A 27,389-nucleotide genomic window follows, 5' to 3' on the forward strand; every position below is an offset into this window, starting at 1 on the left:
CTCTTTCAGCTTAAAGCCATTACCCCTTGTCCCTGTCCCTACAGTCACTGAGGAAAAAAAAAAAGCACATGCCTTCCCTGCCTTTGTGCCACTTTTAGTGTGTGACTGGCTGGTAAAGCTCATCTGGGTATTGAGAACGGGCTTGTCACACCAGCACAGACCTCAGAGCACAGTGAAGGGCTCAGCTCTCTCCCCTGCTAAAGGCACTGCTTGGACAGAAGACAAAGGCAGCCCACAGCCCATCAGCATGTATCAAATTCCTTTACATTGGAGGGCTTCATGCTGCTTGCTAGGGGTTTAGTAGGATGCATGGTACCAGTGTCCTCTGGAGTCTCTCATGCTATAGACTTTGCAGCACTAATGAACACTGCTGGCAGAGGCAGGCTGCAAGTTATTCACATGACCTGCAGCTAAGTAGGGAGACATCTGAGCAGAAAAGAGCCATGCAGCCAAGTGCCTGTGAACAGACCAGGCTGCATTTGGGCATGTTCCCCAGAGAGACCTGCTCTGGCACATGGACCGAGGAAGGAGCTGCTGCTTGTCACGCTGCTCATTTTTAGCCTTGTGCACATTGCACTAGGAATTCACACTGTGTGACCTGACGTGACGTGAGTGGACACAGGCAGGGACAGCTTCATACCACCCAGAGACAGCTTGCACAGCCAGCAGTGCCAGCATCCTCCAGCAAAGCCTCTGCCTCCAGCTCGGCCAGCCTGAGTCTGCTGCTGCTGCACCATGGGGAGGGACATGAGCAGATGCAGCATCGTTGCTTGCATACAGAGATCCATTCAGCCCCTCTTCATCATTCAGTGTAAAAGCAAATGTGTTCTCACTGTGTAAGTTTGTTTCTTGATGTACATGTTCCAGTTTTAGACCTAACCCATCTAGGGAAACTTTTATCCTCAGCACTGCAGACTTATGATTAGACATGTTCCTTTCCCAGCCTCCCAACAATCTAAGAAGCTATAACAAATCACAGCCATAAAACCACAGAAGTCTGCAGGTGCACACCGACATGATAGGGATGCAGGCGAAGGTGCTTGAGTTTTGCACTCAACTCACATTAAATCCTCTCCCAAAAGGCCCAGAGGTCAGTAAGAGTCTGGGTTATGCTGACAAGAGATCAGACAACCGTCCTGGTCATCTTCATCTCTAGGGTGCTGGAAAACACCATTCCTCAAACATCCCCAGTACAAAGGATCAAAAAAATGCTGATTGATTTGAGGGGAGAACCTGAGATGTTGGGAAATCAGATGAATTATTCAAGTGCTTGGGGAAGTCCCTGCGGAGGCTCTGTGGAGCTCCTGTGTCTAAAGCTGGTGCATGATCCATATACAAGGTACTTCTCTCTTCCTTTGTACCTGCCCTTAGCTATGATTGGAAATCTCTCTGTGGTGCCCCCCTCAGCCCCCTGATTCCTCTGGCCTCCCCTCCTGTCCGTGATGCAAACATTGGCTTTGCTCTGGCTCTCATCCCTCCTGCTCCCTCCTCTCGCTGCTGCTGGGCTGCCACGGCCACATAGGCACTCAAACTGCAAATCAGCAGAAATAGCTCTAATCAGCATTGTTCCACAGCAAGGGCAGCTCCCTGAGCTCTTCATGCTGCACTTCCCAGGCAGTGCCAGTACAACAGAAATGAGCAGTTAGGGTGGCTGCTGCTGCCAGGAAAACGCATGTTTTAATAACTCCAGCTTTAAAGCCCTGGCTAACGCTGTCCCTGTAGCTGTTCCCTGTAGCTGTCCGCAGATGTTACTGTGGAATATTACTGTCCTCTGAATTGACTTTCCAGTCTGACCTCAAATTCAGAATTACTCCCTAAAGATGTTCTTCAAAACCGGTACCTACATAGTTAGAGGCAAGAAGCAAAGCACTGCAGCCAGGCGCCGGTCAGGAATGGAGGGTGCTATTCACCCAGCCAGAGACAGGCAGCTGCAATGCAGAGATGCCAAGCACTGACCCAGGCATCCTGGCTGCTATCACAGGCATGGAGAGAGACTGCCACTTCTAGACCACAACTCAGCCAAAATCATCAAACTGGTCTGGTGAACCAGACATTTAAATCCCTGTTTTCCCTCCCCAAGCACAGCAAGGCTGCAGACACCATTACATGTGTGTTACAGGTATTTACAATCAGATGAGAGGAAGCATAATCCTCACCCAATCTGAATGTTAGTATAAGCAGTGCTGCCTTTTTAAAATATCTACATGCAGGAAACAACTTTTAAAGGCCGAATCATTAATAAAGGAGAAACTAGGAAAACAAATTCTAAAATTAAAACAGGATGAGATGCTGAAGCTTTAAAACGTCAGCTAAAAATTAAATTACATTTTAGGCCAATAGCATTATTTCTGGCAACAATGACAGCTAGGCAGCTTGTGTTCTAGGACAAGCTCAGCTCTGGCATTTCATCCTGGTTCCCCTTCCTTCTGGCTCTAACTGCAGTCTCTCGCCGTATAGCAGACTATAAACTGTCGAGGACAGGGACTGTCCTACCCTTCTCTTTCTATACCACCTAACACAACGAGCCTTGTCACCTTTGTCAACTTGTGACAAGGATGCAAACAGTGCAGATGAAAAAATCCACCAAAGGATAACCCTGTCTGGGTGATAGTGGCATCATTAGGATCCCTCTCCTGGAATTGCCTCATTTCCCATTCTCATTACCCACTGACTAATGGGTCTCAGGGCACTGACACTGAGATGAGAAGCCACTGGCAACTCTTCTCTCAGCACAATAATCATGGGAATACACAGACAGATACATGGCCTTCCTTATGTTGAAGTAAGCAAACCCCAATATAAAAAAGATTTGATAAAACAGAAAGAACAGGACACCAATACACTTTCCGGAAGAAATAAGTTTTTTCCCTTAGGAAATAAGTGTCAGCCTTGGGCAGTTAAGATCTGGAGTCTCCTTTCAAGCTCGGACAGATTGCAAATATCAGTGCAAACCTTGTTATGACAGTATTTTGCTCAATCCTGGCTCTGAGTTCTTCATTCTGCTGTTGCAGCATGGTGATTCTTTCTTCCAGTTTTAGATTTTTTTCAGCCTGCAATGAAAGGAGGTTTGTTCAGTCTGCAGAAAGCCCAACACCTGATCTGAGAGAATCTGTTCCTTATCGTTATTTGTCCCTAAGGCAAATTCTAGAATTTGAGAATAGTCATCTTAACTGCAGCGGAGACTTACAGGTCTGACTCACACCACATCATACTGGTGAAGTTAGTGGGGTCATCAGCAGAGCATTGAGCAGGGGCAGAGCCGAACTAGCTCTTACTGCTGAGGAAAAGTCTTGTCCAGCACAAATAAAACATCTTCCTCAGTGGTTCCTCCACAACTTTATCCCTTGGGAGCCAGTGTTACCAGCTGTTGTTCTTAGACAGGGAGCTGGTGGCACTTGGGGATCATGGGGATGCCCAGATCGGAAATGGCACTGTGGTGCAAGTGGTCATCTAGTGATGAATGAGGTATGATGTGCATCATCCAGCTCAAGTAACCACATCACACATAAATGTCTGGCATCCAGCATCTAGGATTATGATTCCCTAGTTCTGGGGAGGAAAGAGTTACCCACCAGCGCAGATTACACCCAGCCTTAGACTACTGCTGCATTCACATGAGGTGGGCTGCCCTTTGGAGACACTTCTCTCCACTGCTGACAGTGTAGACTTTAATGATAGGCTTAAACTAGACATTTAACTTTAAGCCACAATTAAGTGAAATGTATCCTACCCCAAGTGTAGGCAGCTTTTACTCAGGACTTTTCAAGGACAGAGTTTGAGGATGTCAATAGCAGTGTATTAAGACATCAGCAAGATACTTACAGGCAGGTACCACAGCCTCAGATGCCCTGTTTTCCCCAAGTTTTGAATTTGACATACTTTGTCACTTTAATTCTTCATTTTCCAGCAGTTTCAGCTTTGCTGAATTCAACGTTTTTGGAAGAAAACAAGATAGCACAAGGGTAACCTTATCTCTGTGAGCTAGGTTGTTGAATTTTATAACCTTTTATAAAGAACCAAAATATTGTGCACTGGAGTTAGCAATAACTCACACTTTATGTCAGAAGCATCGGTTTTATGCAGTGGTTTCCAGCCTATGCAGGTAACCATAAAGGATACTCATGGTTCTCAGATATTCTGACCTATCCCAATATGTTTTGTTAGAGCAGAGCAAATATTCTGGCCCCATTTTGAAGTGCTCTGAGAGCTCTTTTTGATCACTCAATACTTTTAAAAAGTAGTAGCTATGCCAGCATGAAGCATGGGAGAAGACATGTGCATCTCCTTCCCTTTCCATTGCAACCCTCACCCTATACCACGCCTCTCCTGCCCCCTTCATTTCCAGCCTCCCCTTCTGCAGACAAGGAGCCTAGCCTGATCTGGTATTTGAAATGCTCTCCTTCTCCCCAAGGCACTCCATCTTTCACCCCATACCTAGGGTATCTGGAGATGCCCTAGACGTTTTGGCACTTACAAAGGTAGATCTCATAGCAGCCTCATAGACCTTATAGCAGCCTTCCAGTATCTAAAGGGGGCCTACGAGTACGCCGGAGAGGGACTCTTCATTAGGGACTGTAGCGATGGGACAAGGGGTAATGGGTTTAAACTTAAACAGGGGAAGTTTAGGTTAGATATAAGGAAGAAGTTCTTTACTGTGAGGGTGGTGAGGCACTGGAACAGGTTGCCCAAAGAAGTGGCAAATGCTTCATCCCTGGCAGTGTTCAAGGCCAGGTTGGACGGAGTCTTGGGTGACATGGTCTAGAGTGAGGCGTCCCTGCCCATGGCAGCGGGGTTGGAACGAGGTGATCTTAAGGTCCTTTCCAACCCAAACCATTCTATGATTCTATCTTTAAACAGAAAGCCTTTGTGCCACAGTAGCCCCAGTGTTATAAAGGGCAGGAGCAGGACTGTGTCTTATATGTGGTTAATTAGCAAAAGCAGCTAAATGACCAGGAATTTTGTAGGCTATTGTTTGGTTTGTATTTTTTTTGGTAGAACACTACAGAGCATGTTTTCAGATGCTGGCTTAGCTCCAGAGGCAGCATGTTGGAAGGAGCACAGTTAACAAGCCTCAGTTGTAGACACATTTTTCTCTACATCCACTTACTCAAGCATTTGTTCAGCAAAATAACCATCAGAGTTCTCAAATTTCCCTGCAGATGGAAACAAATCTTACTGAATGCTGTGCTGAACCAGCTGCCCCAGCTCCCCAACTGAGGCATTACCTCATCCTTCCACCACACTCTACACTTACTGTCACTATCGGTGATGCCTTACAAAATGAATCTGCTCTCCAACAAAAATTGTAATTGATGGTGAACTGGGGAGTTCTTCATTAGGGACTGCCACAAGCAATGGATGAGAAAACAGTGCAGACTGCAGAAAAGCATTACTTTAGGGTTGGAGAGACCTTTCCTAGCATAAGCCTTTCCAGGGACTGCTTGCTGAATATTGCTAATTCATGCTTGTGGCTGGGAGCTCCCAAAATGCCTGCACAAGCAGCAGCAAGACACACATGGCTCGGCCTTCCTCCACTTGCCCTCTCCAGCCCTAAATGGTTACCTGGCTCCTGTGGTACAGGCTGGCGTGCAGAATGAAGCCCTGGACTACCAAAAAGTTTCACTTCCTGCATTCTTCCTATACCACTAATGTAACAGGCTGAGCAGGTACTGCATGAAAAAGCAATACAGATCAATGAATGTGTGGGAGAAATCAAGGGTGTCATGGGTGGGTGAAGGGGTGGGAAAAGGTCTCAATTTTAGAGTGAAAACCTGAGACATGGTATATCTATGCATACTGAGAGTGGAACCACTCAATATATAGCTATTTATGAACCCCTTTGACTGTGTCTTGCCTCAAACTCATGTGTTTCCTCACCCCTTTTAAGTTCATCTGCTGTAAACAAACTTCTACTTTATTCTCTCTGTGATGTCTCCTCCAGACGAAAAATGACAACTCACCTGTTTTTCTAGGTCCATAATCATCTTTTCCTGTTGGTGAATCTGATGGTTCTTCATTTCCAGAACATGCTTTAAGCTCTTCAGATCTTTCTCTAAATGCAGATATGGAGCTCGTACAATCTAGGAAATATACCAGACATTTGGATATCTGTCAGCCATAAACACATCTCCAGCCATCAGATAAAGTTTCCTCAATGCACCCAGTGGTTTAGGAGTGCCAGTGATTTGAAAACCACCTAGACCTGGGCCTCTGCAGTCCATCTGGACCCTGACATTCTCTCCTAGACCACCCCTTTGGTTGGATAACCAATGGTACCTTTCTTTTGACCACCCTCATGGCCAGAAGGATGGGATGCCAGGTTGTTCAGAAACCTTGTTCTTATTCATAGCTTGGGAACATAGCAGGTATTGACAACTGAGTGAGGTGTTCTATGCTTGTGCAGGGATTTTGGCTTGGGACAAGTACAAACATGAAACTGAGGAAACTAGACAAGGGGACTGGAGGCGAAAACTCCAGTGTTCTGCCTTGCCTGCTCCAGTGCATCACAGTGCCTGTTAACGAAGATCAGATCCGGTGGGGAAAAGTTCCTCCTCTGCTCAAGAACTTCAGATGTAGGGGATATTAGGGTTAAACCCACGGGAAAAAGATGTACTCTGAATTATACTGATGAAATATTGTCGCTGACTTAAGCTGCTCTGGATTTTCCCCAGTGTAACTCACTCCAGTGAGCTGCTTGGTGGTGCTTGGCATTAACATCACTGTGACACAACAGAATTTGTCCTTTCTTGTAAATTAAACACTGCAGTGGAGGTAGAAAGGGATGGACGCTACCTGTTTCCCATGGCCAAGCCTGTTTCAGACATTTGTGCTCTTTTCCTAAGGAGTTCCCAAGCCGCTTGCCCACCCCACTATTTTCATTCTATCACTTCTGCTATCTTGGTACATCTGCCCATGGGGTTGTGCTGTGAACACACTGAAATGCCCCAAGTTAAAACTCTTTTTGGAGGGTTATTTCAGGGTTATTTAATTTCAGATTAATTGCAGTGTGTGTTTACTTGCACACTGTAAATAAACAGCATTGCCCCTGTAGACAGCAATCAAATAAATACTTCATATGGCAGGACAGTCCCTTGCAAATCCAGAAAAAAAAGAAGAGGGAAGGATATCAAAGAAAGAAAGATGTTTCAGAAGGCACACAAAAAAAACACCCCAAAACCAAAAAACCCAAAAAACCTAAATATGCAAAGACATAAAAGTAAAGAGGAAGAGAGGAAGAAAGGAGACAAGATAGACAGCAGTAAGGATATATTAGATGGAGTTAATGAAATGTTTTGGAAACAGAGCTAAAAATGCTGGGTAAGAGAATAAAGAAAAAGAAGTAAAATCAGAAAATTATGTACCTAGACTGAGGTTTCTCCTTCTCAGAGCTCAGGATCTGAGGTCTTGTCTGGGACCTGCTCCCCCAGTGCTTGGGATAAGGATCCCATTGCTATCCACTGAATTGCATGATGTGAGTCATACTCAGAAATACTTAACTTGATGACTGTATAGTTATAATTGCCATCTACCTTCAGTTGTTCCTCAGTGTTTTTCTTCAGAGCCTCTTCAAATCGGTCTGCTTTGGCCTTAAGAGATTGGTTCTGGAAGGTGAGGGTGTCTATCTGGTCCTGGAGGGGGGACACACCAATGAACACACGAACCGTGTTACCAACCCTCTTATATTCATACAAGTCAATCTGCTCTGTGAAACCACCAGGGCAGCAGGACAAGGCTTAGAAAGCCCTGTAAGGTAGAATTTTTTACATAAGGCCACTCGAACATACAGTGGGCCTCAGGGAATCCTGAAATCCCTGCAATGCCTGAGGCTGGCTGACACTGCCTGGCACTAGTTCATGAAATGTCTTTGATGCTAAATCACCCCATCACTTTGGGCTGGATGAGAACAAGCATGTCCTTCTTTAAGAAAGCTGGCATTTGTATCACAGGCATGAAGAAATGAAGTGGTAGATACCTCCTCCCTGCTTTTTTTATCTTTCTAGCCTTAAAACAAGGTAACAAATGATGAGTTAGTGGTGTGGGCTTTAAATGACTGTCATTTCATCTCAGAGACTATAAATAGGAACAACATGTTATTTTAAGCAATCTCATTTCTGTTACCATCAAAGGCATTCCTGCTACCTCTCTATATAAAACACCTGTAAAAGCCACAGCTGATATGAAACTGGTATCCTTATCTTTCATATATGTACTTTCTTGGCTGTAACATTACATCATTGCTTATTGCAAAACTGCTGACATGCCTCAAACTGTCAGAGCAGATGAGGAAGGCAGTGACATTTGCTGCGTGCAACAGTATGTGCTAGTCAGGGGGTTTAAAAGCTGTAATTCATCTCTTCCTACAAAATCAACCAGAGCTTGCATTATTTGCTGTGGCATCTTTACTTGCTCAGGCAAGATTTCCGAACTTAGGGTGAATTGCAGCGGTACGCTTCTGCACTCCACTCCTTCAGATTTCTTCATCTAGAGAGTAAGAACAGCATGGAGATACAAGGTATGAAAAAGCCAATCCTGAGTGTGGTGTTTAACAGTGTGATGTGGGAGTTGTGATGTGCAGGACTGAGTGCGGCTGGCCTGGGGTACAGCGGAGCCAGCCCTCGGACATCCCTCATCAGGAACCGCATTGCCCTTCATCGGGAATGGAGATGTGTCTACACTGTGGGACGAGCTTCCCCACATTCAGTCAGTGGGGAAGAAAGCACAGCCACAGGGCCAGGCAGGGAGAGCTCAGCATTTCTGAGCCTGCCAGAGGGCACCATGTAGACAAGGTGATGCTCACAGCATCACCTGCTCACCGCAGGTGCTGGAGCCCTCCCCACCATGCAGGGAAGCGCTCAACTTTACAACTTGTGCCAGCCCAGCAAGGTCAAAAGGACATTTCTTTGCTTTATCCAGCTGCCTTATTGTCCCTTCAGGTTTGCCCTCTCTTTTCTTTCAGATAGTATTGCGCTGAACCAGCCAAAGGGGAAGAGAAAACCTGAAGGGGCACCTTTGTTGCTAGATCCCAATTTGGACAGGCAGAGGACAAGAGGAACTAGAGCTGGTAAGAACCAACAGCCTGGTGTGCTGGCAGCTGGGAACGAGGCTGGGGCTGCCCCGTCGGCTGCTCCACAACATCATTGCAGGGGTGGGAATAACAAAATGGCTAACCTGGAGTGAGAGCCGCAGTTTTTCAAAGTTCTCCTCCAATTGTGCCTTTTCCAGTTTGTGAGCTATACTGAGTTCTGGAGAAGAAATACAGACATGACATTGCTAAGCAAAGTCCAGCAAGCCGGGCTCTGAGAGCTGACATCATGAGCCAAGTGCAATTCAGGATGCGGTTTTAGGGCATGGATGTTGAGTAGGAAACTGATAGTAAAATACTCTGAAACCCTAGGTAAATTGTTTTGGGGATCAGAATTTCCTGATCCTTCACTGGATCCTCTATTTCTACATGACCAGATTCTGATTTTTCAGAACTGCTCAGAATTCCAGCTCCAGGGGCTCTGATCTGAAAAGGATCAGTCTGACAGTGGGTCATTTACCAGTTCACAGTGAGTATCCCCAAGTCAAAGATTTTTAGATTAGATATATTTAAAAGCTGGGGTTGCAATTTGTTTGGGAAGATAGAGAGGGGGTCAGCAACTCAGATGCAAAAATGCAAATGATTGTGCTTCTCCAGGAGCTGCGGCAGATGACCTTTGAGGTTTATTCCGTAAGTGAAACTGACAGAGCCCAGAGACAAAAAAGTCCCCTATTTACATCACATGGTTAAAAGTTTCACTACTAGAACAACTCACCCTGGACTTAGCAATAACCAGAAGTTTAATAACCAAAGTAGAATAAAATTTAATGTCTATACCAATGGCGTGAAACTGTCATTCAGTACGGTTCTTCCTTTTTAAACCTATGTTTTTAGTATATGGACACTATTTTTTTGTGTATTTACCCTCGACCCCATGGGGTTCTCCCCTCTAACCTCTGCTCACTAGCCAGAATAACAGCAGTAGTAATACTGATGCTCTGGTGCCCCGTACAGCGCACTAGACCGGAGCTGCTGCAATGCCTTTTCCATGCACAGGAGGGCATTTCATACCCGCACCAGGAGCAGGGAGCACAAACTTAACCTCAGCCAAGTTTTACGCTCAGAAAATACTGACAAAAATGGACAGATAAGAACATCCTTAACCAAAGAACAGCTTTCGTTTTATTTATTTATTTTCAAAATTGTATATGTTAATTTAAAAATAATATGCTAGATGCCATCTCTGCCTAGAGGAGAGGGCAATAGACTGTTCTCAGCTCACATTATACTCTGGACTGTATCTCTAATTGACACAGTGCAGAGCCAAGCAATATGGCTCGGTTGGGGGAAAGTTGTGGGAAAACCTACTTAAAGCTATTTAAAAATTAGGCTCTCATGCTTATGTGTAAAAAGAAAAAAAAAAAAGAAAAACGGGATTGTACAGATACTGTTAAATGTCAGCTTAAGGCATGTGCAAAGACATATATTTAGATACTGAACTGGTAGGGAGGACACAGTTCTGTCTGCAGTATCAAATCCCATGGAAAACCCATAACACAAAATTCTTTATAACAGTTCTGAGGTGCAGATTTGCACTAGCATGTGGCTTTGATCTGCTCAGCATGGCCAGATCTTTTGCTACTGAAAATTGTTAGCATTGTTTTTAGAAGCAGCGTAGGCATTTAAGCGCCTAAATTCAGAGATGTTCAGTGAGCTCCAGCCTCCTGAGCACCCAAGGTTTAGGCTCTTGAGAGAAGTCTTTGTGTGAAGTGAGGTGGAATTTGGTCTCCATGTTCAGTGATCCATGGAGAAAGCCTTATCTTTGGCCCAAAGACCCCTCAGATAGTCTCAGATCCAAGTCAGATGCTGTACACACCGCACACAGCTCTCTCTAACCCCTAGCACAAACCTGGTGGTCTACCCCACGTGAAAGCACTAGACCAACACAAATTTTCTGTATCACCTGTTACGGAGGAAGAAAATCCAGGCTTACATGATCCCACTACAGTGCTAGTTCCTGCTCTGGAATAGCTCTTTGGCTTACCTTGAATCTTGCAGTCATTCTCATCCTGCAGCACTGTGATGGCGACTATGTGGTTATTTTCCAGCTGTAACATTGCAGCTTCATGTACAGCTGTGATATCTTCCACCTGCTCCAACGACAATGAATGGGGAGATACAGGCATGGTTAGACCTACTGTTGCCTGCCAAGAAGCCACTGCTGGAGAGTTCCAGTGAGCTGGAAACAGTAAAGGCATCTACTGAGAGTGACGCTTCCACACTTGAGACAGTTTTATTCATTACGAAACGGGCATGTTGATGCCTATGATAGTGCATAGTCAATGCTGGTAGTGTTTTTGTCCTTTTAACTTAATGGTGATAAAAGAGATGCATAAGAAAGAAAAGGCAAAAAAGCCCTTAAGTGAAGAAGCTGTTTCTGAAATGTTCAGAAATCTCAACATTCCATTAATTTAAATTAATGGCCTGGCTCCCTCTGATGGTCAGATAAATACGCACAGTATTGAGCTATCCTGGGTTTTGTCTTCATGGCACTTTGCTGCAATGATATTTATTGTAAGGTCTTGAATTAACTTGCCTGGAAAGTGCCTACGAATTATTCACAGTTGTAAAATATTTATTTCTAGAGAAACATTGAAATTATTATCAGTGAGTATGAAAAAGGAATTGCAATCTATCACACTTCTTGAAAAAGAGTATCCCACATAGTCATCAATACCCAAATTCCTATTTCCTCGTCGGTCACGTATTTTCAGTCCACGTCCAATAAACTGATGAAAAATATGACAGCACCTTTTTCAGTGCAGACACATGGGTTTTCAGGTCAGTGTGGACGTAAGCAAGACAACAGTGAAGACACAAAACTTTTTCCCCAATCTCATACTGAGGCCAGAAAAAGGCCCCGCTGCTGCAAGCTGCCCAACACACTGCACCACACACAACATTGCACAGAGCCACCATGGGAGTGGGGATGCAGCTGGAAGATGGCTGGGGGCTCTGTGTTGGGACTCCTTCAGTACATTGTTACTAGACTTGGCTAAAGGCAAAGCAAGTTCCCTAATGACAGTGTCTTGATACGCATCATTGAAGAAAATACAGTGAGAGGTGGTGATCGAGGTTCTGTCAGTGGCCCAGAGCAGTTTTGAATGCAATGTATCAATTTGCTTTTCTGAGTTTTGTAATCACAGGGATCTTATTCCCTACATTTAATACATTATCTGTGATAACTAGCAATGCAGAGGATCAAACTAATTTACTTTTGCAATGACACAGCTGTTCATTGCAAAGTAACTTGACTTTAAACAGCTTTTTTGTTCACTGTTATGTTAAATAATGGCTGGAATAAATGTTATTTCACTGCACTTAACTGTCAAACACATGTGTTAGATTACCCAACAGAAGCAAAATTTCCACCCATATTGGAGAAAGCATGCTCTTAGAATGAAAGATAGGGCTTTAACATGGAATTTAAAATTACCCAAACTAATTTTCACAATAATATGGGAGACAACTCAGTGGTGAAGAACTGTTTGCAAAACAATGAGGACTCAGCCTGCTGATAACATTGCACGAAAGAGCAGGGAAAGCGGGGCTAGATGACTGAGTGGGCTACTAATGGGATAGGGACTATCACTTGACTTTTCTCAGAGCACAATGTCCTTGTACATGATGTCTGTGTGCTGAAACCTCATGAGCATTGCCATGTTCTTTACCTCACCCTTGCTTAAGTCTTTATTCATACTCTAATTGCTTCTCAGCTGAGCAGCACCCCATAGGAATGATTATGCTCAACTTCAACATCTTCAGAAGGTGAAGGATTCTCCTTTCACTGCCACTATCCTTGGCAGGTTATTTATCTAGAAAAACAATTATATAGGTTCCAGATGGTCTGCAGGAATTTTTCTGTCTTCTGCGTGTTTCATATCCGCATCCCAAATGAGTCTGTTAATCTTGCAGTGTAACCTCCTGTCTGGAATTTTTCACAGCAGATAGTCTACTGGGAAGCAGCTCTCTCAGATGCTAATTCCAGCTTTGCCACTAACTTACTCTGTAGGCTTGATTAACTCACTTAACCCATGTCATGGTTATTTCTGGCTATAAAAAGAAGCTCATGAGTTAAGTGCCTCTGCTGTAATGCTGGCTGGGACCAGTGCCAGCTCAGCAGTGTCAGAGCTGAACGACTCTGGTCCCTCAAGCAGGCTTGCTCATTTTGGCATTCTCTAAGCTGGGGAAATAAGAACCTGTCGTCAGTTCAATACCTGTGTCTTCATGTTGGATTATTCAATATATTTCATTACCTGAACTCAGTACTGACATGGTCTACTCTTCAAAGGAAACAGGCAGAGACTGACCTGATCCTGATGCTGCAATTTGACCTGCTCCAGCTGCAGCCTGTGCTGCTCCTGCAGGCTCTCCTTCTTGGTGTTGTACTCCTCCTGCAGCCGCTGCTCCAGCACCTGCAGCTCCTCCTGCTGCTGCCTGTGAAGCTGCTTCACCTCCTCCTCAAACCGCCTCTCCAGCTCCTCCTTCTTGCTCTGTAGTTTCTTCCATCTTGCTGTGTTGAGGGCTGTGGAGACAAGACCATGCAGTCAGGCTCTGAAGTCCTTGGGAGCAAACAGTGGCATCAGATCTGTATGTACAGCACTGAGCACAGCAGTTCTCTCTCTGAGGCTCCCATGAATGTCAGACACCAATAAGCTCTGGTTGTTGCTTCTTTCTTTGTCCCTTTCCCTTACACACACACAAACACACGTTTGTTTCATTGCAAAACTGGGATCAGACGAAGCATAAGAAGAAGCAGGGAACTCCATGGACCTGCAAGGCAACTGGATGTCCCCTCCTGGCCAGCACAGTCTTGCACGCACAAATTGAGGCTTTGGGGCTTTTACTTTGCCTTGAGTACATGAAACAGTATGTAAGACAATCACTTGACACAAAGCCTTTCAACTGGGGTACAAGATTTTTCTCTCAAGCCACAGTTGTGACTAAGTCCCCACTTCCAGTGATATGCCAGGAAGGCAGAAGCTGCCTGGGCTCCCGAGGTGCATCCTGTGCACATGTTATGCAGGGGGTGTGATTGACCACTTGACCAGGAGAAGGAGGTGCAACTCATATGTCCCATTTTCCAGCTGTTAGAAGCTGCTCACCCCATAAACCTGTCTTTCACACCACCTCCACCTCTTGAATCCATTAATGCATGCTCGCTTAACTTTTTTTTGATATTCAAACCACTATCTTGTATGCTTTGTGGAATCACAGACCGCAAATGAAAGGCTGAAGGCAATCAGAAAATGTGAAATTTTTCCTCTTCTGAACTAACTCAGTAACCATGTCTCTGAATTCACAACCATTTCCGCAACTAGTTATACAAAGTGCAACTCCAACACTTCCATCAAGTTGAGGATATTCAGTTTATTTCCCATTTGGCTCCCCACCAGTATGGTTCCCCAGATCCCAGGACAGCAGTGTCATGAACACTGTGTTCTCAGCCTTTTGCTTTGCTGAAGAATGGTTGCAGTAAATCCAGATATTGAAGACCTGAGGCAAGCTGGACAAGGTCAGCCAGACTACATTTGGAAAGCAAGTTTGCTTACTTGGAAAGATCTAAAAGGTAAGAAGTGATTAGAATCATCATGACCATAACATTAAGAACAACACTGTCTTCTCAGAGATGCGTTTTTAAAGGCACTGCTAGACCTTTTTCCTGACTTAGATCCAGAGCTGGTTTAGAAAAATTATCACCTTTTGAATATATTCTCTGTATTAGCCACTCATCTTTCCTTTGGCATGCATGGACCTGTATGGCATTGTACATCAGTGAACTGGAAGCAGCCATCTGCCTGAGTATACAAATTTTGAATGTTTCAAAAACATATTTATCCTATGACTATATATTTGCTCAGTATGTAGCAACCCCCGCCCCCCCCATCCCCCCACCCATGTTTTCCTGTCTTCTTCTACTGTGGTATCAGACTGCTCATTTTTTTCAGGATAGCAACAATTTGTTGAAGTTACCTACTGCTGTGACCACAGCTCATGTTAGGTACACCCATGCAAGGTAATTTGGGCATTCAAGCTAACCATTCACTTCCCCACATAGCTTTTTTTCACCCTGTTTAGAGGTCTGCTTCCACACTTACTGGACCCCAATTTCCAGACTTGCTCAGTATGTCCAGACAGATACCACTACTGGAGTCCTGTTCTGATCCTGATGTTTTCTGGAGCACTAAGAGGGACTCTGCCTCTTTCAAGCTCTCTGCTCCTTACAGAGAAAAAGTGAGCATAAACCAGTAAGCTTAGCACTGCACCAGCAGCACATAGGAAGCTTTCCTACCTGCCTCATACCCAAAATGAAACAGAACAATTTATATGGTCATTAGCTGAAATGTCTTGTCTTCTGGCAGTCTGGATTAGAGCTCTAAACCCTCTCTCTTGCTTTTTGCTTTTCTTTGGCATACAGAGTGATCCCAGAGCTGGAGGACAAGGGGTAATGCTTGATGCTCTGCATTCAGTAGAATTCACACTTACTCAAGCTTTAAATTGGAGCTGTAATGAACCCTGTCTCTCTCCAGCCTCTCTCATGAGATTACCAAGCACACAGGGAGGGCTGGCAATGAAATTATATGCTCTAACCAAAAGAAAGTCCATCTGAAAGATTTTCTGTAACCTGAAACACAAAACCGTTCACAAATCAACCCTGTTGCAGGTGCAAAATGGAGGGAAGAGGAAAGCAGGGAGAGTGTCTGCAGGGTATGTATGTCATGCATCCAAAAATGCTATTGGAGGCAGAAAATTAAGCCATTGCCCAGGAAGTTTGCTCTATACCAAATATACCTGAATATACTGAATATACACCTCCAACATGAAGGGGTAATCCCTACCACAGTCTCCCAGAGACAAATGAGGCCAAAGACTGAAGTGGTGAGGAAAGACTGAATTTTTTCTTAGACAGGAGATGGACATTTGGGCCTGGATGCACTGGGACAGGCGTAGCAGAAGAGAGCACCCATGCAGCCCTGTAGCTCCCTTACCCAGCTGGGGAGCAGGACCCAGCATGGGAGAGCCTGCCTTGACACAGCCAGTGTTTAAGCAGCTGTGGCTTCAGCAGGTGGTTCTGGTGAACCAGGCTAAGTTGCCTCCAGTTATATAAATGTATTACTGACGTGGCACAAGACAAACAGAGCACAACTGCTATCAGCTGCTATCCAGAAAAGTTACACTTTGGTTTTCTTTTTCCTTCTCTGTAGGTATTTCAGTTGCTGCTTTTAGAGGCTGGAAATGACTGACATAACATGGCATTTCCCAGGATGACAGCATGCTGGGTTAAATGAGAGCAGCTGCCACTGCTTCCCTACTGCCTGAGCATCAGATGGCTTTTACAGTGTTCAATAGATCAGCAAAACCCATTCAGGCCAGGCTAGGAAGGTGATGGAAAGGGAAATGTAACTACTAGACTGATTCTATCACACAAACAGGAACAGGCTTCCCAGGGAAGTGGTGGAATCACCATCCCTGGAAGTGTTCAAAAACCATGTAGTTGAGGCACTTAGTGACATGGCTTAGTGGTGGACTTGGCAGTGCTGGTGTAATGGTTGGACTTGATTATCTTAAAGGTCTTTTCCAATCTAGTCTATGATTCTAAACCCAGCCTGAGGCACAGCCCAGCATCCCCAGCCCTGACACTTTGTGGTCCGGGGAGCAGCTCTCATGGGAAGTGGGAGGCTGCTGTCCTGTGCCCTTCCACAGGGACCAGCTGCTTCTGACATGAGAAATGGGCTCTTCTCCATGCATACTCTGCTCTTCCTCCTGACGTCTGGCCACAGAGTCACAGACAAATCACAGCCACCTCACTCAGGGTAAGGGAGGTGGCACACAGGCTTTGGCTTTCAAACCATGAACACAGGCAACACAAATTTTAGACTTGACATCTGATTGTCTTCCATTCATCAAGTTCTTACACATCTCCATGCCTCCTCTCAACTCACTTCACATGTCATTTGTCTGGCAGCAAAGGAGCAGGTAATTCTGACATTTAATTTCAATTAGTTTGAAGGGAAACAGCTGGTGTTCAAAACCTCTTTATTCCAGGAGTCTGTGTCGAATGTTGCAGCTGAAAAGTGCTTGTATTTATAATTTATAAAGATGGATGTCTTGAGCATAGAACAATTGCTTGTCATGTTTTTTGAGCCTTGGTATTTCTAGCAAAATACACGGGCAAATCTTCTTGCGTAAAATAACAAGTAACTGAGCATTTACAGAGGCCACATTCCTCCTCAGGGCTGGGAAGGGAGAATCACTTTCGTATTTCACTGCATGCTGGTTTCAGACGAAGTGCAATACTTCACAGCAGTGCTGGATGTAAAGGTGGATAATGTTATCTGAACCTAAATGTTTTGCCTGGCTCCAGAAGGGTGCAGGTCTCCCTAGGCTGTTTTACACAGGCTCCATCACTGTTATTGCTTAAGTAGTGGTTTTATTTACCAAAAGAGATTTCATTAAAAATATGACTGACTTTTCTGAACAGTGGATTGTATCTCTCAGTTTCATTGCTTTGTATAGCAGAATCCTTCAGTTTCTGCTGAAGTTAATAAAGATTGTGTGCTTTCAATAACTGAGCACATTCAGCACCTAAATCATAATTCTGTATTAGAGCTATTACTTAAACTCTTAACCCTTGGACACACCACCTGTACCAACCTTGGCTAGTCCAGCCTTGTTTTACTGATTCATTCATTTAAATCAGTGAGTCTCACATAGTGAAATTACACATGAGAAATCAGGAATTTCAGACCAACACCCATGCTGTTTAACTGGGCTGGTTATTTTGAAATTCATGAAAGACTACTTATCAAAATGACTGAGACAAGTCAGAACTACAACTTTGTTGCAGTCATAACATTCTCTGTAGATTTTCCCTGCACTTCCTCATAGAGTCACCTACGTTGGCTGTTGTCAAACATGTTTCATTCTTTGTTTGCATAAAGCTTGGCAGAACATGTACAATACTGTACAACATACAGATTCATCTGTTAATGAGACCAAAATAACTCTCCTGTAGCACATGTGGGCTGCATGTCTCCCGTAGCACCCACAGCCCCAGCTTGCACTGCTTTACAGACAGCAAATAACTGCACTGACAAGAACTGCTCTTATGCACGTGGCACTTGCCATCTCACCTTGCCCACAGATTTAAAACACTGGCTGTTTCACAAAATCAAATTTTATAGTTTTCATCCAAAGGAAAAGAGATTGTTCAGCAATTTTTGACTTACACTAAAACCCATAAACATTCACCTTCTGTGCGTATGGATACTACGAGGATTGGTACTGCTGATTGATTGACGTTTTCACACCCTGCTGGAGTACAATACCTGCGTGTGTTCATCTTTTTTCCATCCCTACTGGGAGTCCTTCTACCTGGGTAGAGTTGCAACTCAGGATTGTATTGAGAGGTCAGCTACAACAAACAGGACATATCACCATCCAGCCCTGTCACTCCCAAACAGTTTCTGCTCAGCATCTCATTGTCTCACAGAGTGGTGGCTTGCTCAGGAACACGTGGCCTGTGATGGCTTCTCTCCAGTACACGTGCCCACAAGACCACTGAGGAAAGTTCTCTCTCACACCATCTTTCCCCTCTCTGAGAAGAAAGCACGTATACATCTATGGCTAATCTCCCTCCTGAAGCAGTACGGCTCAGATGAAACCTCACACTGCTTTTCTGGAGTATTTAGGGTTCTTACCAAAACCACCCCCATGTACTCCATCAGTTCTCAGTTTTGAGCAGAGGAGTTATCTGTTGCTGTATGCACAAGAGCAGTGACAAGAGCAGACACTAGATTGATGTCCTGTTACTGAACATTCTGCTCTGTGACTCCTTAATAGGCAGTCACTTATATACCTGGCAAAGTTCTCCAGCAAAGCCACCAGTGATTTGTATTCACTTCAACAGTGCAAACTGAGAAAAACCAACCTGCTAGAAAGAGGTAGGGTGTTCAATGGAGAGCTTCAGACATGTCCTGCCTAAAGAATGCATCAGTAGCAACAGCTTCTCTGTGAGAGCTGTGGAGGTGCAGAGGATGGATGAAGGCAGGCATCAGGGATTAACTGGAAACGCTGTTTCGCTTTTGCTGCAGCATCCTTTGGCCACAGGGACAATAAAGATCTCTATGCAATGATGATCAGCCAAAAAAATTCAGAGGGGCACAGCAGGGAGCACAAGCTGCTGGGCATCAGAAAAGGGCTATGCTCAGCTTTTCTGCAGTAGGTTGTCATAGGCAAGGTGAAGATGAAGCACAGGGAGGATCTGCAGTTCTGCCCACCTCACAAGGGTTTAGCCTGAGCCCCCTTTACCAACCAAGTCACCCTCCCATGACATGGCCCAATCCGTACCTAATGTGTGACCCAGCAACCAGGCTCTCACATGCAGGGAAAGCTGAGAGGTGCCCGCTGTTCACAGCTCCAGTTATCACTGGTTTCAACACCTTTTGGTACTTAGGGTGCCCCTTACCCAAGTAGTCCTCCCTCCTTCCTGGCCCTTCTTCCTCTCCATTTGCTCTGGAGTTGATGAACCCAATGTCACACCTGTTCTGGGGAGATTTAAAACCAAAATAACTCAGCCTCTTGGCTGAAGCCAGCACAAAAGCACATGTTCTTCTCTCAATGTCTTTATACCCTCCCTGTCTCTCCTGTCTAGATCGGAAACCAAACAGGAAAAGTGGTGCATGCAGATTCACAGGGAATACACAGGCCGTATGGGACAGGTTGCTTTTGCTGTCTTTGAACCAGGAAAAGACCTTAGAGATATTAATAAGCAAGTTCTGAGCTTGGCGTCCTACAGTTTGTAGCTGAACTGCAAAATATAAGTAAGCGATGCATTCTCAGTCACTGCGCACCACAATGGTCCCAGGTTCCCACTTCTCATCACGCTATGCTTTCTCCTTGGTGGTAGTGGTATGTAGTTTGAGAATGGAAGCTACGGATCTATGAAGAACAGTTTGCCTAGTAAAGGTGATGCACAACTAGCTCCAGTGTGTGTGGTGATGGACCCATCTCCATAACAAAGAGGTAAAATCACAGTTCCCTGCAAAGCCACAAAAACCCTCACCACTGGGCTTCAGAAGACAACTTTGTCACATGTATGCATGTTCCCCAGGATCAGGTCATAGGGAATAACTGCTTTTGTTTAAAGTGAGAAAATCACTTTGTTGTTATTTTGCTTGTACTACTTACCAACTTCATCCCTGATCTTTTCAAGCTCGACTCCTAACTCCTTTATTTTCACAAGGGCATTTTCATTCTGTTTAAGGAAAAAGAGAGAGAAATATGTATAGTCCTCAGGTTTATCCCAGATAAGCACTTTCACATGTTCATGTAGTAAAGAAGATTAGATTGATTCCTTAGATTTTACTTTTTTTGGGGGGTGAGGGAATTATAATGAACTCATTCAGTTTTTACATCAAGCTTGGGAACCACAACTCACTGGCTACAAATACCTTGTATCTCTATAAATATGTGTACACACACTCACGTGCACAGGACAGCATAGAACACCCTATTTACTCCTGCATTTCTTAAAAGACGTTTGTGTTCAATCTGTGTACCATTTATGGCTGAATTGCATGTACAAGATTTTATTAGTTCTGTTAAAACACTTTAATCTATTTATGCCCACATTTAACCTTCTCTAAACATAGTAATATGCTTCCGCAGTCAAATTTGCAAAGCACATTACTGTACTTATACCATTCTAGGCATGGTGGGCATACCCATAGAGACACCACTAACAGCCTGATGTTCATACCTATTTCCATTTTTATTTCTGGTATTTTGTTGTCTGTAAAGAACAAGAGCTTCTTTCCTCAGGCTGTCTCGAAAGAAATCTGAATACTTCAGGAATTAAAACAAAAGAGCTGGCCAAAGGAAATTTAAAACATATTTACATTAACAGTCCTAAGGTGTTATTACTAAAACGCAAGGATTTTGACAGCAAATATCCCATGAATGCTATGCAAACTGACAAAGAAAAGCCTCAGGAAAATCTACTGGAGTTTGATTTAGTACAATAAACTCCAACATAATGGTTCAAACATAAGGGTATTTTAAATTCAAATGTACCTGAATCATATTAGAAGAAGACAAAGGAACATGTCCTGCTGGGAAGATCACTAATGATTCCGAAAACTAGATCAGGCTACTATAAATATGTCCCAGGTTAGAAAAGGCCAAGAATCTTTAAAGGACACTACAGAAAAAATATATTCAAGAGAAAAGGCAGAGTAGTAGCAAATGGAATTTAAAGGAGTCCTAGAAAGTAAGTCTTTCAGTAATAAGCAAGCAAGGCTAGTAAGAATCTAGGGCACAGAAAGGATTAGCTCAGCAGCAGGATACATAGCAAATAGAATGGCAAATTAGTTCTGTCTTACCAAAATGAAAGTGGAAAGAAAGAGATTTCAGAGCTTAATGTTTCTGTTTATTTTTCCTGCATCTAATTTTTAACTCCATGAAGAGAAATAACACAGCAGCTCTATTGGAATCTGGAATTTAAATCAATCCTTTACACACTGCCCTTTTGGGATGATTTCTACAAGATCCAAGGGAAACACTTTCTGGAAAGTTTTGCTGTAAACAGAGCAACTAACTGAGCTGATTCGAGAGCCTTGGGTGCCTGCGGAGACCCAGGTGATGTGGGCATCTTTCTTATGCAGTTATGGGAAGAAGCCAGGCACACAAGGCTGGGCACCTCCAAACAGTCAGCTCCATACACTGCTGAGTAATGCACAGGGAACTGTATGCCAGGACTGCAGAGTCCCCAGTCCTGGCCAGCTGCATTAGGCTCAGAATAAAATTGAGTGGGTTCTTTGCCTGGGGTTTTTTAATTAGTAAAAAAGCTGTGAAAAAAACAAAAAGGCCTGGGTAAATATTGCCTGGAATGTTAAAAAAACATAGCCCTTTACTCAGACTCCCCAGCCAGCAGTCTCGCAGAGATAAGGTTTCTCCTTTTGGAGAATATTGCTGCATCTGCCCATACTGTCTGCTAAAGTCACTGGAGTCATTTTAAGAAGTGTTCTTGACAGATTGCCAGGACTGGTGCCCTTGAAGGAGTGTGTGCAGGGCTATGCTGGATACAGGACTTGCAGATGGGAAGCACCCACTCAAATTACCAGCTCCCACTATTTGAAACAAAAGCCTTTTAAAGCAAAGGAGCTCTGTACAGATCATTGCCAACACCTACAGATAGGCAGAACTCAGTGGGATTGTTACTATTCTATTTACATGAAGAAAATGAAAAGCAAGTAAAAAAATGACATATTCATAAAAAAAATAGTTAAAATTTTGGTTCCCCATAAGAAATATTACAGAGTCCTTTCTTTTGCATTATGTTTTATCTAAGATTTGTCCTATCCTTGAGGACACATACTTGTTGGTGAGACCCTCTCCAAAAGAGCGGAGAATCACCATGGTGCCAACTTAAAAATGCAATCCCATAACTCAAGGTCCAGTACGGACACCACCCCACCAGGACAGCAGACTCTTGGCTGCCTCCCACTACCCTGAAGCCATAGTTTCCAGCGCAGCCTCTGGGGTTATCTTGAGCAGCCCATGTTAGCACAGCTCAGGTGCCTTCTCTATCATTTGCCTGCCCTGCCAATACTTCTTGCATGGTGTACGATTTTGGTTAGAGCTTTCTAGTGCTCTTCAGTCAGATATGCAAGGGTTACCCTCAGTGCCAAGGTCTCAAGTAGTACGTCTTTCTCAGAGGGTTCTTTTAGAGAGCACAAGTCCTTACTTTCATTTTCTGTAAGAGATGCAAGAGGTGTTTTTGACCAATCATCGTTATCAGCCTCAGGGACTCCTGGGTGTGCAGTGAACTTACAAATCCCTGATATTTTCTGTTGCTATAACCTGCGTTGTCAGCATAACGTGATAGGTTTGGACTGCACGTGTTCCTGCAACCACTGTAAACATGACATTAATACAAAATGAAAAAGCCCCTCCTTACACCAATGTGACTCTGCAGATAACCAGCACTTCACTGTCAGTGCAGCTGGGAACTGGGAATGCCAGTGCTTAGGAAATCAGATATTACAGTAGAGCAAAACTGATCTGATGTAAGAATGTAAAGCTATCAGATCCAGTGCTGAGATTCATATAGGTCCAATGTCAAAACACCAAAGCAATTAGAAAAGTCACAAGCACATAAGGAAAAATCCCCCTCAACAAATGTGTAAGAAACCAAATTGATGGGATATCCCATTGGATTAATCAATCTTCATTAGTATTTATCTCAACAAAGTATTTGAAAGAGAAGGCAATATAAGCAGGATCCTTTGCTGCCTTCCCGAGAGTTTTGTGTCTAACAAGCTCACCATATCAAAGGAGCTTTGTAGGTGTCCTTTACTAGGCCACTGGTTGGAGCCGAGCCGTTGAGGGTTGAATAACTAAGGGCTAGACCTAGCCTAAATTTAAAAAGGCTCAGCAACCATACTAGTGAAAAATAGCCATTTCCAGTGGGTGAAAAGGCCAGAGACACTTTAAGGAGATTGTGCAAGTATCCAGCATTTCAGTTTGGCAGTTCAATGAGAAGGGAGAAAAAAAATGCTTCAATGTGATTTGGGATTAATTTTTTCTGGCCAAAATGTGAAACCAAAACAGTGGATTTTGTACAAATTAAAATGTTGCATTTATTTTTCAAGTACTTTTAATGAACGATGGATTTCATTATTGCTTGGAAAACTGATGAGAAAGGTTTTCATTGGCTGTATCCCAAGAAATGACTCTAATACTGAAGTAATTTTCATAAAATGAAGATCATGATGGAGATGAAGGAAGCCTTCTTCCTCACACCTGTACTCTACAACACAATGGTTAAGTCTTGTGTTTGGAATATGTCCCATCTTCTCAGACAGAAAGAAAACTAGAACAGGTAGAATGATATGCCTGCTCTGTGCTTAAACTAATGTTCTGTTGAATAGAAGACACAGTGGCAGCTCCTTTTCCTGTCATCAGCTTTATAACATACAGACATCCCAATATTTCTCCTGTGAAAGGCTCAATGTCAGACTGCATTTCAGCAAGTAAAACAGACGCTGAAAATGACACTTATGTATTCTCCGTTCAACTGAAAACTCCCTGAGGATAGACTGAGGTATTACTTATACTGGTGCAACATCCAAGTAGCTCCAGAAAAACTGGTAGGCAGGCAGGCAGGCAGGCAGAGAGGTAGGAAGAAAGGAGAAATTCATCCACTTAAATAACAGTGGTCAAAACTTGGTGGTGTCATTCAGAAAAGATATGCAGGATTTACATATAACTGTGTGTGTGGACCTGGAAAAATAACTTGGTAAAAGATGCTGTGATACAGTTCTGAGGATGGGCAAGATGCTGGTGCTGTCCAAACAGACGAAGAAGGGAAGTAGTGATGAAGGCTTGGGGAAAGAGCCTGAACAGGGCTCTGAGCAACCTGACCCAGTTGAAGATGTCCCTGCTCATTGCAGGGGGATTGGACTAGATGACTGCTGAAGGTCTTTTCCAACCCAAACTGTTCTATGATTCTACGCAAGGCTCTGCTTTAGTTGCATGGCGCTTCAGTCAACAGCTAGATATCCTTGAGGAGACATTGACAGGGATACAGGTCAAGATTTTACTTGTGACCAGGAATAACTGTGGGATGGGGAGACAGAGTTGAGGTTTGCCTTAGAGTATCTGTCCTCTGAGAACTGCAAACTACCTGAGAGATACTAATTCACTAGAAATGCTGATTAATTAAACTTCTGGTACTTTATAACAATAGGTAAGTAATAGCAGATCTACTGCATAAATGGGCCAAACCAGGCAGGCAACATCATAGGACCTCATACGACCCTCATAGGAATTCAACTGCAGCTAGGAAGTAAACATGGGGAGTTTAGAGTCACCTCTCCAAAACAGCACGTCTCTTGTCCCTGCCAACTTACCTGCTTGCTTATATTCTGACGTCCAAATATATGTACAGTATCTCCATGAACACTTCCCAGTTCTTTACAATATGCACTGGGCAGAGATGATCTGTGGCACTTGTTATTAAAACCTCTCATCCAAACAAGCTTTTCTGTATCCAGTGCCTTCCAAATATTAAAGAAAAAAGACTGACCTGCAAATATTGCTTAGTCATTGTTGTGCTTTATTCAGAGTTCCCTGGGGCAAGGTCTTATATTATCATTGGAAAGAGAAACATATACATTGGGAATTCTCCTGTGTCTATAAATATTTCAGACAATACTTGTAGAGGCAGTAACTGACTCACACTGCAGCTGATGGTCAAAATGATCTACAGTCTTCCTTTAAGAAAGAGGTGTTTTAAGACTGCTGTCTCAGTCGTGGTGGTTATCAGGCTTTATAATACTGTTTTGGTTAAAGTTTAGAAGCACCTAGATATCCCCTGTGACTGTACTTTAACAAGTTTTATATTAAGCCATATATTTTTCCTTAACCTGGTTAGCAGCATATCTCAAGCTGTATTTGAGCATATTATTAGGTGAATGGGAGACATAATCAGCTTTTCATTAGACAGAGTATATGAACATTTTAAAAAGCCAAACTAACAAAATATGCTGCACAAGCATGTGTTTCTGCCAAGCTATTTTCTATTAAGCAAATTAAATGCATATGTGCATTCTCTCCCTCTTCTGTACATACTTATAATCCAGGCAAACTCCCAAAATAGCGTGAAAAGCCATGTGTTAGACATGTCCTACGACTTTGTTTGCACATGCTATTCTCCTGCTACCTGTAGCTATGTACTTACCTCTGCACTGACGTTTGTTACCCGACCCATTCTGGCGCCTGGGAATTTGCTCTGGGTTCACCCTACCTAACATAAGAAAATATGTAGTTTTGCCCTGTTTCACTTCTAGACTGGAGGATCAATCCTCTGTCAGAAAGGAGGATCATTACAGAGGCAAAACCTTAAGACACCTAGAGGCTGAATAATCTCTCTTCAAACTTTAAAACTCTGTGCAAGTTTCCTTTATAACTTGTATTCCCCGTGGTTATTAAAAATGCATGAAAAGCATAGCAAGAAAACAAGCCGACTGTTACTATAGGAGATGCGAGGAGTTCCTCTTTGTTTCACAAAAATCCAACCCTTTCATTCAGACTGCAGGATACCATTATGTAAGGCTCTGCAGTGCAAGTGAAAGCGGCATTAGACTTGTCCCTGGTGAAGCAGGGTTCAGCACATTGTAAATAAGACGCGCATGGCTCCCCTCTCCGCCACCCCGGGATGCGCTCACAGCACCGACGCCAGCGAGGAGCAGCAGCATCTCGGTCTCGGCTCCCTAACGTTTTCCCTAGGGGATAAAAAGAGGCAAAAGTACCGTCTCGTCCTTGCACCGAGCGCGGGGAAAACACTTGGAGCAGCATTTGCCCATCCTGGCAGGACCGCCACCAGCCTCGCCCGGAGCCGGAGGGTGAGCCCCGGGCGATGCCACTGCCAAAAGTGATGTGTCCCCCCGCCGTCCCCTCGGCTCCCTGCTGCCTCCCGGGGCGCCGGGGTGCCGGAGCCGGGGAAGGGAGAGGGGCTCCGCGGACGCTGAGGCAGCTCAGCGAGTGCCGAGCAGCGGAGGAGTCACCGGTTTTGGCCCCCGCGGCGGACTGCCCGCTCCGCTCCCTCCCCTCCTCCCTCCCTGCCTGCGCACGGTGCTCCGGCCTCTCCCGAAAAAGGGGGTCCGGTCGCTTTGGCTGGCAAACGCTCTCCCAGTGCAGGGCACGTCCGGCAGCGCCATCGCAGGGACGTGTCGAGGCGAGGGACGGCCGGGAAAAGCTTCGAAACTTCGCAGCGAAAGCCCCAAACGCGCTGAAACCCGAGTGGAAGCCTGAGCTCTCCGTGGGAGGCGACTCTGTCCGATTCTCATCTTCATGCCGCATTCACAGCAATTGATCACTCTAGTCCCCGTCTTCTGCAACCATTTGGATGGTGCCTTTAACCTGAACGTCTCTTGGCTCGCTGCTCCCCCACATCGGTCCCATGTCCCGGGGCGGCAGATGGGCAGTGGGGCCGAGGCGCCCCTGGACGGCAACTGTGCCGTGCCGGCCCGCTTCCCGGCTGCCATGCGGGGTCCGCGCTGGGCACAGCCGCTCCGTGGCTCTGCGCGTCTCTGCGAGGCTCCGCCGCGCATCCCGGGGGCGAGCGCACCGCTGCGCGGCCCCGAGGCGGGGAACGGGCGCGGGAGCGGGGCGGGACGCAGGGATGCGGACCCGCTGCGAGCCGTCTTCTTTCCCCGAGGTGTTTGCAGATTGGGACCCTCCAGCCTGCGACACCATCTGCCGGTTCGTCTGCAGGCCGTCGGGGGTGTCTTCCCGCTCCCGG

General features: G+C 44.7%; 2 protein-coding genes across 9 annotated transcripts in view; one reads left to right on the top strand and one right to left on the bottom strand.

The window, feature by feature from the left end:
• The window catches only part of SLC7A1 (solute carrier family 7 member 1), a 57,692-nt gene extending 47,845 nt beyond the window's left edge, over positions 1–9,847 (top strand). For all 3 annotated transcript variants that reach the window (XM_030476629.1, XM_030476628.1, XM_030476627.1), the window contains one exon: positions 8,957–9,847. In XM_030476629.1, the coding sequence (XP_030332489.1) occupies positions 8,957–9,177 (221 nt within the window). In that variant the 3' untranslated portion in view covers positions 9,178–9,847. The remainder of the gene's footprint in view (positions 1–8,956) is intronic.
• Positions 1–27,389, bottom strand: part of MTUS2 (microtubule associated scaffold protein 2) — a 296,717-nt gene that overhangs the window by 7,109 nt on the left and 262,219 nt on the right. For all 6 annotated transcript variants that reach the window (XM_030476621.1, XM_030476626.1, XM_030476620.1 and 3 more), the window contains 7 exons: positions 20,273–20,339; positions 13,393–13,607; positions 11,067–11,172; positions 9,169–9,242; positions 7,530–7,628; positions 5,961–6,080; positions 2,953–3,050 (listed from right to left, as the gene is read on the bottom strand). In XM_030476621.1, coding sequence (XP_030332481.1) covers positions 2,953–3,050; positions 5,961–6,080; positions 7,530–7,628; positions 9,169–9,242; positions 11,067–11,172; positions 13,393–13,607; positions 20,273–20,339 — 779 coding nt within the window. The remainder of the gene's footprint in view (positions 1–2,952; positions 3,051–5,960; positions 6,081–7,529; positions 7,629–9,168; positions 9,243–11,066; positions 11,173–13,392; positions 13,608–20,272; positions 20,340–27,389) is intronic.

The sequence above is a fragment of the Strigops habroptila genome, chromosome 2 (assembly GCF_004027225.2).
Source record: "Strigops habroptila isolate Jane chromosome 2, bStrHab1.2.pri, whole genome shotgun sequence".
In the NCBI taxonomy this organism is placed as follows: domain Eukaryota; kingdom Metazoa; phylum Chordata; class Aves; order Psittaciformes; family Psittacidae; genus Strigops; species Strigops habroptila.